Source organism: Drosophila grimshawi, unplaced genomic scaffold, assembly GCF_018153295.1.
Source record: "Drosophila grimshawi isolate 15287-2541.00 unplaced genomic scaffold, ASM1815329v1 contig_44, whole genome shotgun sequence".
NCBI classification, from domain to species: domain Eukaryota; kingdom Metazoa; phylum Arthropoda; class Insecta; order Diptera; family Drosophilidae; genus Drosophila; species Drosophila grimshawi.
Genome location: NW_025063240.1, coordinates 16,083,669 through 16,094,617, shown reverse-complemented (window position 1 = coordinate 16,094,617; position 10,949 = coordinate 16,083,669). Strand labels below are relative to the sequence as shown.

At 43.9% G+C, this 10,949-nt stretch overlaps 5 protein-coding genes across 5 annotated transcripts; 3 read left to right on the top strand and 2 right to left on the bottom strand.

Moving 5' to 3' along the window:
• Positions 1-544: 544 nt before the first annotated feature.
• Positions 545-3,733, top strand: LOC6557921 (zinc finger protein CG2199). The gene is made up of 2 exons (XM_001984018.2): positions 545-774; positions 841-3,733. Exons 1-2 carry the CDS (start codon positions 634-636, stop codon positions 2,992-2,994), a joined length of 2,295 nt encoding a protein of 764 aa, XP_001984054.1. The 5' UTR covers positions 545-633; the 3' UTR covers positions 2,995-3,733.
• On the bottom strand, positions 3,522-7,990 carry LOC6557915 (porphobilinogen deaminase). Its single transcript, XM_001984019.2, has 4 exons — positions 7,627-7,990; positions 6,716-6,788; positions 5,352-5,621; positions 3,522-5,291 (listed from the first exon to the last, which is right to left on the bottom strand). The coding sequence occupies exons 1-4, from the start codon at positions 7,678-7,680 to the stop codon at positions 3,850-3,852; spliced, it is 1,839 nt and encodes a 612-aa protein (XP_001984055.1). The 5' UTR covers positions 7,681-7,990; the 3' UTR covers positions 3,522-3,849.
• Positions 7,991-8,119: 129 nt separating this feature from the next.
• LOC6557911 lies at positions 8,120-9,373 on the top strand. Its single transcript, XM_001984020.2, has 3 exons — positions 8,120-8,174; positions 8,236-9,003; positions 9,069-9,373. The coding sequence occupies exons 1-3, from the start codon at positions 8,166-8,168 to the stop codon at positions 9,282-9,284; spliced, it is 993 nt and encodes a 330-aa protein (XP_001984056.1). The 5' UTR covers positions 8,120-8,165; the 3' UTR covers positions 9,285-9,373.
• Positions 9,374-9,542: 169 nt separating this feature from the next.
• On the top strand, positions 9,543-10,382 carry LOC6557906 (augmin complex subunit msd5). The gene has a single exon (XM_001984021.2). It carries the CDS (start codon positions 9,554-9,556, stop codon positions 10,331-10,333), a length of 780 nt encoding a protein of 259 aa, XP_001984057.2. The 5' UTR covers positions 9,543-9,553; the 3' UTR covers positions 10,334-10,382.
• Positions 10,343-10,933, bottom strand: LOC6557903 (augmin complex subunit msd1). Its single transcript, XM_001984022.2, has 2 exons — positions 10,851-10,933; positions 10,343-10,795 (listed from the first exon to the last, which is right to left on the bottom strand). The coding sequence occupies exons 1-2, from the start codon at positions 10,909-10,911 to the stop codon at positions 10,380-10,382; spliced, it is 477 nt and encodes a 158-aa protein (XP_001984058.2). The 5' UTR covers positions 10,912-10,933; the 3' UTR covers positions 10,343-10,379.
• Positions 10,934-10,949: the final 16 nt, after the last annotated feature.

The window sequence follows — 10,949 nt, the reverse complement described above, 5'->3', positions numbered from 1 at the left end:
GGGTATTAGAAACGAGCATGACACAATGTGTAACCTTCATTAAAATCAAAACATTTTTTTTTTTTTTGCGAACTTGAGCCATTTGGACGTAATTGCTGTCAAGCGGAATCGGAATCGAAATTCCATGCCAAAAATGCAAATGGAAACAGAGGAACTACCTCGAAAACGTCCATCGACTCTCGCCCCGATGGCCAAATAAGGCGACAATTAGGCTTAATGAGTAGTCAAGCAATTAACTGAGAGATAAGCATTTCTGCATTTATTGGCGCGTTTCTATTATGGCTTTTTAATTGAAATTGTAACAAAGTACGACTGCCCGAGGCGCTGTATACTAGAATGTTTTAGCCATGCGATAATTTCAAGTTGTCGCTGATCCGGGGCAGGTTATTGGGATTAGCCGACAGTTTGTTGTCCGTTTCTTGTTGGAGCAGTTTTTAAATAAGCCAAACAGCTGATTTCCCAGCCTTACGATATTTGTTAAGCAAACAGTGCGTCTATCGATTACGCAGCCCTGGTTAACATACCAATAGCAATTACTTATCGCATTTCGATTCGTAGTGTGACCAGACGAAGTCAGCAAATAGATTTCTATGAGAACGTGCTCCGATTTTAAAAACTACAATTAATTAAAAAATGGCTACAAAGACTAAAAAAGAGATAATCCAGTGTGATTATTGCAATATCGAAAAAGATGCCAATTACATTTACACGGCAAGAAAACAATTTGCCGGCTGCAAGATCATTGATATTCTACAAATCGTCACACACCGCACCGTAAGTACAGCATATAGTCAACACAATTTGTGCCCAATGTGTTTCATGTGACAATCTCAATTTCAGATTCCGGCAACGTTGCCCATCAAGTTGTGCAGCTTGTGCGCCTCAACGTTGCATGCGGCAACTGGCGCCATAACAAAAGCTGAGGAAATTGTCTCCCAACTGCTCGCACTCACTGCCAAAAAGCCGAACACCGAAACTAACCTTGAGGCAGCAGCAACTGAAAAAGTGGCAGACACAAACATTGTGGCGCCATCTATTGTTCAAAAAATTGCTAAAAAGCAAACAGATAAAGTAAATAAATCCTTGGCTAATGGACCTCAAACTGCTGTCAAGAAAGACGAGAAAGCAAAGGTGCCAGAGACAGTGACACCTTTAGCAGCTCTACCTTCTCCCAATAAACTGTCCCAATTTGAAAGTCTACAGAATGCAGTGAAGCTAAGGCCCGCCAAGGAAGTGCCAATCCAAACGAAGACCTTCATTCAGTTGTTTGGCAACAGTGCAATAGAGAGAGATGAGGAGGAGGACGAGGATGATGATGACGACAATAAGGATGATGACGACGATAAGGATGATGAAAATGATGCAGTTATGCAGAAGCCAGGCATTAGGAATATAGCAATTAATTTCGAATGCAAACTTTGCGACTTCACCTGCGTCTACCCGAATGCCATGAAACAGCATATGCGTGAAATGCACGGACAGAAGCGTCCGCGAATCTACAACTGCTTCAATTGTGTCAAAAAGTTCGGTCGCCTAATTTCGTTAAAACAACATCTCTTGGAGCACAATGTGACCGAAGAGAAGGTTGAAGAAAAGAAACCCCGTAAAGACCTGGCAGTGGTAACTGCTTTGAAGCCAAAGCCTTTAGCTAATGTTATCAACGATGAAGGTAGCTTTGAGCCCGTTAAAGATCTGGCAGTGGTAACTGCTCTAAAACCAAAGCCTTCAGTAAATTTTGTGAACGATGAATGTAGCTTTAAAATTGCGCACACCAACTCATCCACGCCAAAACCTGCATCGGAGAAGAAACAGAAATATACATGCGATAAATGCCACAAGGAATTTGAAACGGTTAAAAGCGTTGCAGAACACATGAGCAGCATTCATAATATTTCGAAAGTCTTCAAGTGTGTGGTGTGTGATGCTGAATTTGCGCACAAGTCCACCGTGCATCGTCATTTCAAAAAGAAGCACGGCCCTGATGCGGTGGCCGCAAACGGCCTGACAGCCCAGAAAATTACTATGCGACGCAAGACAATGGATACAACTGAAAATACTCCAACAAAAATATCAAAGAGGCGCAAAACTGTTGCAGTTGAGGCGATATCACAGGTACAAGAGGACAAGGAGGAGACCCTCGCGGAATCTTTGGAGGAAATCTTCGACGAGCTCACTGAGCACCTCATAGAAGAGCCCATTCAGATTAAGGCACCCTCGCCGAGCAAATCCAATCCAAAAGAGGACAGTCAGCTTGTGCAGTCCTTAATTTTTCCCAAAGACAAAGCTACGCCCAAGAAGCAAAAGACGCCCAAAGGCGAACTTAAAGAATTATTTGCGGCCGAGTCGCCAAGCAAGCGTAAATCAATTGAAAAAGGCAAGGAAATCATCGCCACGCCCACGAAGCTACAAAACAAAGATCACAAACAACACACACCAAGCAAAAAGCAGAAATGCAAGTTGGATACAGATGTGCTGGACTCTCCGCAGTCTACAGCAACTATCACAAATGGGCAGCCAAAGAAGCAGCGCAAACGCAACGCCTCCGATAAGCAGCAGGAGAACTTATCCCAGGAGGACACAGCTGATGAGGAGCAGCTACCTAGCACACCAGCAAACCAATTAAAGGCTGAGAAATCAGAAATTGATACCATTGACTTAATGGACGAAATCAATAGTAATGTGAAGCCGCACAAGCGTGTCAAACTGGACTCGTTCAACGTGTCCGTCTCCGGGTCTGAGCTCAGCTGCAGCATGTGCAGCAAGGTGGTCGTTTCCCGTAAGCGTCTCGATTCGCACATGCACAAACGGCATGCAGCACAGCTCAACTGCCCTAAGTGCAAGACGACCCACACCACCAGCGATGAATACGTTAGCCACTTTGCCAACTGCAATTCGAGCGACGGATTGGCGTGCGGCATTCACAAATGCGACAAAGTTTTTCTCTCAGCCAATTATCTGAGTGCGCACTTGAAAAAAAAACACAAAGCTAATTAATATAAATTGTCAAGGTGCAACTATATTTAAGACATTGAATTATCTTAGCTTTTTTACCTTTGCAATGGAGGTATAATTTCTTTTTTCTTGTTAAATGTTAAGCATATCAAAAAGATATACTTAGATTAGTTAATAATACAGCTCCCATTGGAACTATTAAATGAAAACAAGAGTTCGTGGTTGAACACATTTTAAGTTTAAGTTTAGTTCAAATTTTTACTGTACTCCTAAGCGTTTTGATTTGAGTTGTCAACTTTATATTTTTCTATTATGCATATTTTCTACGAAACTGAGTTCTAAAATACAAAACCATTTTGTATTTTTGAAGAAGAATTTTAATAATATTCATCACAATATTTAGTGCATAAGATATGTGGCCATCGGACAAAAATTGTTCAACTTTTAACATTTTTAATCATCTCATGTATTTTACAGATATAATAACAAAGCTGACAAACAGGTTGAAAATAATTGTATCCTTTGTAAACAGTACAAATAACATTTGCATTTGAAAAACATACACATTATTTTTTTTACTTGTAATTCATTTAATAACATAAACAATATGCACATTGTAATGTACAAGAAAAAAAAACAACATTTTGAGAGCAGTTCGTCTAGCAGAGTACGTTGTGTCATGAATTATCCTAGAGACGATGCAATCTGATTTATAAGTAGAATTAAGATGTTACCCAAAATAAATTTTTTTACGCAGAACCCGCGCGTAACGAAAACATAATTTAAATGAAGAACACAATTTTCTAGTTACACTTTTCTACTTAATGCGTACATCTAAATTGGTTTTTAATGATGATGATAGTGCCGATTGTTGGAACTGTTGGTGCTGATGATGTTTCAGGCTCCCACCTTGCTGTGAATCTCCGCTTGAGCCAGCTTCATCACATCGAGTGCACCACGCTTGATGAGCTGCTCGGCCAGTGTTTGGCCCAGCAGATTGGCCTTAACGTAGATGTCCCGGCTGTGGCAGGCGTGCTGATAGAGACCGCAAAACAGATTGTCCACATCCTCGATAAGTACGGGCAGCTTGAGCTGCTGTGGCTGCGGTTGCTCCTCATCGGCATAGTCGAACATTTGCACCGTCTTCTGCAGAAAGGGGCATTTGGCATGACCCGTCTTCTCCGGTGGCACCTCCAGTCCACTGCCCTTATGCATCGCCGCAAATGGACACTTGGAGGACGACGTCGGCGCATTGTCGGGCTCATCGCCGGAGGCGGGTGGCGGCGTCGGTAGCGTTGCTGTGTGAGTGATCGGACACTTGCCCGCACTGGAATACGAAATCTTCGCCTCATTGCTAACGAACGGGCACTCGCCCATAACGTCCTGGCCGACATCCATCAGTAGCGGGCAGTGAGCTGGGACATTTGCATTATCGCCACCACCACCAGCATCGCCGCCAGCGCCCTGAGCATTATTATTGTCATGACCAATGACGGGGCATTTGCGAGCCAAATCAATGTGCCGCTCGAGCAGCTCCTCCATGCTGTAGCCTGTAACGGCGGCATCTTCGCAAATGACAGGCGGACTGCCCTGCAGCCGTGGACTACTCGAATTAGAATCGGAGCCCGAACTCGAACCCGAGCCAGTGCCATTGGCATTGCCGGGTGAACTGTTGCCATTCCTGGCGCGCTTCATTGCAGGCGGTGAATCGCAGCTGTTGCTGTTATCTTGATTGCCATTCGTCAGCTGCTGCTCCAGCTGCTTTGGCTGCTCATTTGCGGCACGCTTGCGTCTCTGCACATCCACATCGCAATCATTGAGGGCACAATCTAAATGTTCGCGTATTTCAATAGCACCATCCAGACTCCAAACCGCGCCTGTGAGCGACAAGCCAACTTCTTGCTGCTGCTGCTGCAGCAACTGCTCCCGGTTGATGCTGCTTGGTTCGCCATTCAGATTGCTCCACACTGCAACTGGCGCCGAACAGCCGCCGCCGAGCGTCTTCAAGAAGCTGCGCTCGGCCAGAATGCGACACGTGGTATTCAGGCACATCAGCTTCTGCAGCATGCCCAGCACCTGGTTATCGTTGGCACGACACTCCACGGCGAGTGCGCCCTGTCCAACAGCATAGAGCAGATCGGTGGGTTCTAGCACCTGGCTGATGCGCGCCATCCAGCCCATGCGCACCAGACCAGCCTGAGCGAGTATAATGCCTGCAAACTTGGAGTCCTTGGCATCCAGTTTGGCCAGACGTGTATTCAAATTCCCACGTATGTCGCACACAATCAAATCGGGATACTGCCGACGAATTTGTGCTGTGCGTCGCAGCGAGGAGGTGCCTAATGAAAACGTTGACATTTAGTTTGATATTGGAGCAGCCCAACAGGTGGATAACTTACCAATAACACTGCCCTTAGGCAGGTTGGCTATTGTGTGACCCTTTAGATTCTCGCGCAGCACCAGCGCATCCCGGGCATCCTCACGCTCCAGTACCGCACCGACAGCCATGCCCGTGGGCAGCGCCGTTGGCAAATCCTTGAGCGAGTGGACGACAAAATCAACGCCACCATTGCGCAAAGCATCCTCCAGATCTCGGGTAAATAGACTCTTCTCACCAATCTTGGGCAGTGAAACGTTCAGCACTCGATCCCCAAAGGTTGACATGGTATCTGCAAACAAATTAATATGCAAATCAATATTTTATCTACCGCAGAGTTTCTCATTCCATTCGATTACGTTTCTTATATCATCAGTGATAAACATAAAAAGGAAAAAAAACGCGACTCTGCAATCAAGCAAAAAACACGAACGCCAATTAAGTTTTTTTTTTCCATATTCCACAAAATGTTGGAGAAGTTTTGTTTGTTTTATAGTTATCAGCACGCAATGGAACTGGTTAAGCTTATCAGTCACTTAATTTGCCTACCGCTTGCCATAGTTTAAATACAGTCAGAATATATACTTTATAGTGCGTAGGGGACTGGACTATCTAAATGGAATGTTGCGTGTTGCACAAGGCCAACAGTGGCTTCAATTGATTAACAACTGTGCTGCTTTATAAATAGATGCAAGAGTGGCCTTGCTTAGAAGTAGTCGTTTTAATTCAATTATGCTGGTGGCAAGTAAGAGAAATTTATTACGTGGAAGAGCGAGAATTTCCTATTTCCTATCGCATTAAGTCTTTATCTCGTGCATGTCAAAAGAACTGAACCCAAAAACATTTATTATCATAACACAAGAGATAAGTGAAAAGTTATTTCGTTAGTTGTTAATATTGTGTTGGCAGCACGTTGATCAAGCAATTATACCATTAACTAAAGATAGTGTGTGCAAAAGCAATCGTTAAATGTATATGCGAAATCAGAAGACAACAATACCAACCGACATTGACATTGAGCAAAAACTTGGCAAAACTCACGCGAAAGTGCCGCAAAAAATAGAAGCAATAAAATTTAACAGAAACCTCTATTTATATTTAGTTAGTTATTTAACTATGGGGGCAGGTTTGACCGTAATAAAATATGCAATCTAAATATATTTTACGCAATGTTTGTTGAATTGATAAGACAATTTTAGCTAGACTAAAACTCGTTTCTGATAACGTTGACAAAATCATGAGTCACGATGAAATACAAAACAAATTTCAAAAATAACAGTAAGTCATGCTTGCAAGAATTTTTGCAAATCGTGTTGTTCAAACGAAAAAAATAAATAAATCATTAAATGTGTACACAGAAAATATGATGTGGAAACTTTCACTTACGTATCTCGAACTTCTGCTTGGGATAAAGTTTCTGCAATCGTCCAATGACATGTTTAGTTTGAATGAGCGCCAACTGCAACATAAAAAATAAGAAGGAGAAAGAGGTGAGGAAAGAGAGAGAGAGAGAGAGCGACAATAAGCAAACGGCCTAAGTGCCTATAAAAATATGTAAATGAACTCTAAGTGGACAAATAGACACAGTGCGATAGAGAGAGAGAGCGAGAGAGAGTGAGTGATTAACAGCGGTCGCCGCTTCCAATTAGATGTACAGCCACTCTTGTTGTTGTTGTTTTTACTGCCATTTGGCATTTCGAATTTCGAATTTTAATAAATGAAACGAGGCAATTAACACGGTAATTTGAAATACTGAAGCAATTGTGGCCTTGATAAAGCCAGACCAGGCCAAGCCAATCCGCCCCAAGCACGACTTGAGTGGCGGCTTACAAAAAACAATTTGGGCAAAGTAATACAATAAAAAACAACAATTCATAAGCCAGCCGCTGCGGTAGAGAGAGACGGAGAGAGGCAGTGGGGTGACCAGTGACAGATGGACTGCAGTCGCTTAATGTGAGCAACAAATACACAGACAGTCAGACAGACAGCAGAGTGCGTGAGAGCATTGTGCGGAGATCTGAGCTGCGATTGTATAACACTAACCAAAGGAAAAAAAAAAGAAAAAAAAAACCAAAAGCAACGCGACCAGCAGGCGAGCAACAAGTCCGCAAGTCTTGCATAAATGTGAGCATGAGCATGTGAGAGAGGGAGAGTGAGGGGAAGTGCGAGAGAGACACACAGCACGGATTTGACGTACGACGGAATGTGATTGAAATTCAAATGAAAGTTTAATTCGAATGCACATATTCAAGCACTTGCATATATACATATGTATATAGAATTTGTATATAACTTACCTCGCTTTTGCGTGAACCAACCCGAATAACCTTATCCTTTTCCTGTGTAGCCATCTTAAGTTTTTGTCAATATTGCACAATTGTTGCTAAGTAGGCTTGTGTGTGTATGTTGTTAGTAGTGAAAGTGTATGTTCGAGGACAGACAGGCAGCCAGTAGCAGTTTTTTTGGGGTCACAACTTTTGCGTAGTATCGCCGAGGAACGATGAATGAAAACTTAAATTCACTGGCTACTAGGTGCACATATTCGTATTATTGTCACGTTGACTTTGTACTAAACGGTTAAAGATCCAATAAATAAACGATTTAATTGGATTTTTACTGGGCGATACTACGTCCGAGCAAAGTGCAATGCAGCAAGTGAGTGGATAGACTGATTGGCCATGCGACTAGCAGCCACAGCAATCGATAGTTGTTGGGTAAGAGCTAGAGATGAGATGATCTATCGATGATTAAATACTAGACAGCCGATGGATGCTGCAACAACTCTAGACACAACAGCTGATGTTCAACGATAAAAATTAATAGCGTAGTTATTGTCATGTTTTTGGTATGTCAATAACAATTTTATGGGCCAACTTGTTAATAAATTCCACAATTTACTGCTACAGTTTATGAGCCGTCCCGTGGGGACGCCGAGCAATAGCATACGAGCCGTCCGCGATCGCCTGGGCGACGACTTCGTGGACAAACTGGACGAACTGCATCTAAATGCACTGCGCACTGGCCTGGTATCCACGGGGGATCTGCAGGAGGCGTATCGAAAGGCCCGTGACATTAACAGCAATCAGAACCGGCTAAATTTATTGTGGCTGCTGGGCATCATATTCTTTATCATGATTGCCACGCCCGTTTTCTACGAGACCATCTCGTTTCTGCTGGGCGTCCGCTGCTTTCTACCCAACAACCATCTGGTCTGGGAGGCAACGCGGCCCATTAGTGACTGTGAATTCTGCAAGGGCGTTTCGGCACCCCTAATCTTGCACAATCTGACGCGCGAAGAGTTTGCTCGATTTGCATATTCCTCGCGACCAATCATTGTGAAGAAGGGTGTGGCGCACTGGCCAGCGCAGCGATATCTCAACTACTCCTTTATCAAGCAGCTATATGACAGCGTGCCCGACTCTATGGAGACAGTGTGCCAGTTTCAGCATTTCAATTCAAATCTCAAGTCTTTGCGGGATGTCTTCAGTATGCCGCCGAGTCGCGCCAATCTGAGCGAGGGTGTGCCCTGGTTTGTCGGCTGGAGCGTCTGCCAGTCCCAGATTCTGGCGGAGCTTCGCAAGCTATATCCACGACCTCACTTTCTGCCCGTTGATGCAGAAATGCCAAATACCGACTTCATACTGATGGGTTACGAGCAGGGCGCCGTTATGCATGTAAATAATTTTTTAACACTAACGTTAAACTCAGAATGTTTAAGCGTTTCAATCTCAACTCACAGCTGGATTACATTCCGCGTCTTATGTGGCAGGCGCAGCTGCAGGGCAACAAAAGCTGGATTCTCTCGCCGGCGCCGGAGTGCGATCATCAGTGTCAGTCGTTCTTCTTTTATGTGGAACCAGGTGATGCCGTTTTGGTGGATACGCGCATCTGGTACCATGCCAACACCATGCCCAGGGGTCAATTCTCGCTCTCAGTGCAATCCGAGTACGGCTAATCCGTATGCTTCCTCCAAAAAAAAAAAAAAACAAAGTCTGATAGTTAGATTTAAGTGGGCAGTCAATAAATTTCAATATTCCCTCCATACTTGGCTATATGCATCGATAAACGATAATCGATAGGGCGAATTTTGTTATCCATTATCACTTCCCACCATTCCTGCAAAAATACGAAGATACCTTTTTAAAGTTCCCGCTTTCGATAACTACACAGAGTTGCTCAATTAATCGAAGCGCGCTTTCTTTGTTTATAAAGTGAATAGAGGAAATGACATTTGAAAGCAATCAAACAAGGACAGAAATGGACGCTAACTACAGCGGATTTAACTTTAGTGAATTTTCTGCAAAATGCGATAAATACTTTGCTGCAAAGCCCTTAAACTTAAGGGAGCTGTGTGTCACTAAGTCAGTTATGAAGCCGGCGGGCTTCTTAAAGAATCTCGAGGAGCATATGATGCCAAAGGTGACAATGACCTCGCCAAAAAGAGAACTGGGCACCGTGGAGGAGTACGCAGGGCTGTTCAAAGCATTCGACACATATCCCACTAATCTGCAGCCTACGACAAAAAAGCGCGAACTGCAACGCACCAACTCTATAATCCTTAAAGGAAATGATGCTACTCAGGATCAATCCGCGATGAGTAATTCAAGTGTGTCTTTGGCATCAATGGTTACCCGCCTGGGAGAGCAGCCAAGCATTACGAAAATATTCAGCGACTTTAAAAAGTTCCAGCAGAAGCTGCGCCAGCTACAGGATGAGGCGACACCATTGGCCAACACGCAATTGATGTATTTGAGCAAGATCGCCCAGCTGGAGACCTTCGCCCAGCAGCTGGAAAAACTGATGCCCAATGAGCGTGAGGCACCCGACGCTTTTACAGCTGACGAGGAGAACACGCTGACCACTATTGTTGAGAACATGAAACAATTGAACTTCTTGCGCGGACACAGTCTGCCGCAAGTGGATCCCGCAGCGCCACGCATCGAAGCTCTGGTTGATGTGCTCAATTATACGTTGATGCAAATAACTTGCTACAACAATGCTTAACGCCCTATGTTCTATTATCAATATTTAGTTTATTAAAAATGTGTATTTATTCGCTATATAACTCGTCCTCCTCATCTGTGTTCAACTGTTGCTCAACCTCGACGCTCTCCTTTAGCTGGGCAATTATATCGCAAAGTCCGACCAGTTTGCGCACACTGCTTCCCAGAAACTCGATTCGCTGGCGACTCGACAGGCAGCTATTTAGTACACTTTGTCCATCTGCATTGCTATCCCCGCCTGCCGTTTGTTTGATGAGTTGCTGGAATTGCAGCAATATTTTCACCACTGATTGTTGACAATTTGCGCTCACATTGTACACATTTTGTGCAGTCGTCGCTGTTGTTGTCAAGGGTAACTGCAGATTTGTATTTTGCGATTCGATGTGCAATAGAGTGCTATTGGATTTCTCCATAATTTCGCCGATCTTGTCAATTTGCCTTTGCATTGTCTGGCGTGCTGCGGCTACAGTTGAAGTGGAGAATAAGCTGAGCTCATTGTTATTTAATTAAATAATTACCGAGGCCCGCCAATAACTCGTCAATTGTTTCCGACATTTTGAATTCGTTGTGCGTCTGCATGTCGCACAGCTGTCAAAGTTATCGTTATCGCTCGATAT

What these genes read in the sequence shown, in the direction of transcription:
- LOC6557921 (XM_001984018.2), top strand. Translation starts at nt 634, where the DNA reads ATGGCTACAAAGACTAAAAAAGAGATAATCCAGTGTGATTATTGCAAT. An exon ending in AAATCGTCACACACCGCACC is followed by an intron (nt 775 to 840) that starts GTAAGTACAGCA and finishes TCTCAATTTCAG; the next exon opens with ATTCCGGCAACGTTGCCCAT.
- LOC6557915 (XM_001984019.2), bottom strand. Translation starts at nt 7,680, where the DNA reads ATGGCTACACAGGAAAAGGATAAGGTTATTCGGGTTGGTTCACGCAAA. An exon ending in TTGGTTCACGCAAAAGCGAG is followed by an intron (nt 6,789 to 7,626) that starts GTAAGTTATATA and finishes TTTATGTTGCAG; the next exon opens with TTGGCGCTCATTCAAACTAA. An exon ending in CAAGCAGAAGTTCGAGATAC is followed by an intron (nt 5,622 to 6,715) that starts GTAAGTGAAAGT and finishes ATTTGTTTGCAG; the next exon opens with ATACCATGTCAACCTTTGGG.
- LOC6557911 (XM_001984020.2), top strand. An exon ending in AGCAGGGCGCCGTTATGCAT is followed by an intron (nt 9,004 to 9,068) that starts GTAAATAATTTT and finishes CTCAACTCACAG; the next exon opens with CTGGATTACATTCCGCGTCT.
- LOC6557906 (XM_001984021.2), top strand. Translation starts at nt 9,554, where the DNA reads ATGACATTTGAAAGCAATCAAACAAGGACAGAAATGGACGCTAACTAC.
- LOC6557903 (XM_001984022.2), bottom strand. Translation starts at nt 10,911, where the DNA reads ATGCAGACGCACAACGAATTCAAAATGTCGGAAACAATTGACGAGTTA. An exon ending in CGAGTTATTGGCGGGCCTCG is followed by an intron (nt 10,796 to 10,850) that starts GTAATTATTTAA and finishes CTTCAACTGTAG; the next exon opens with CCGCAGCACGCCAGACAATG.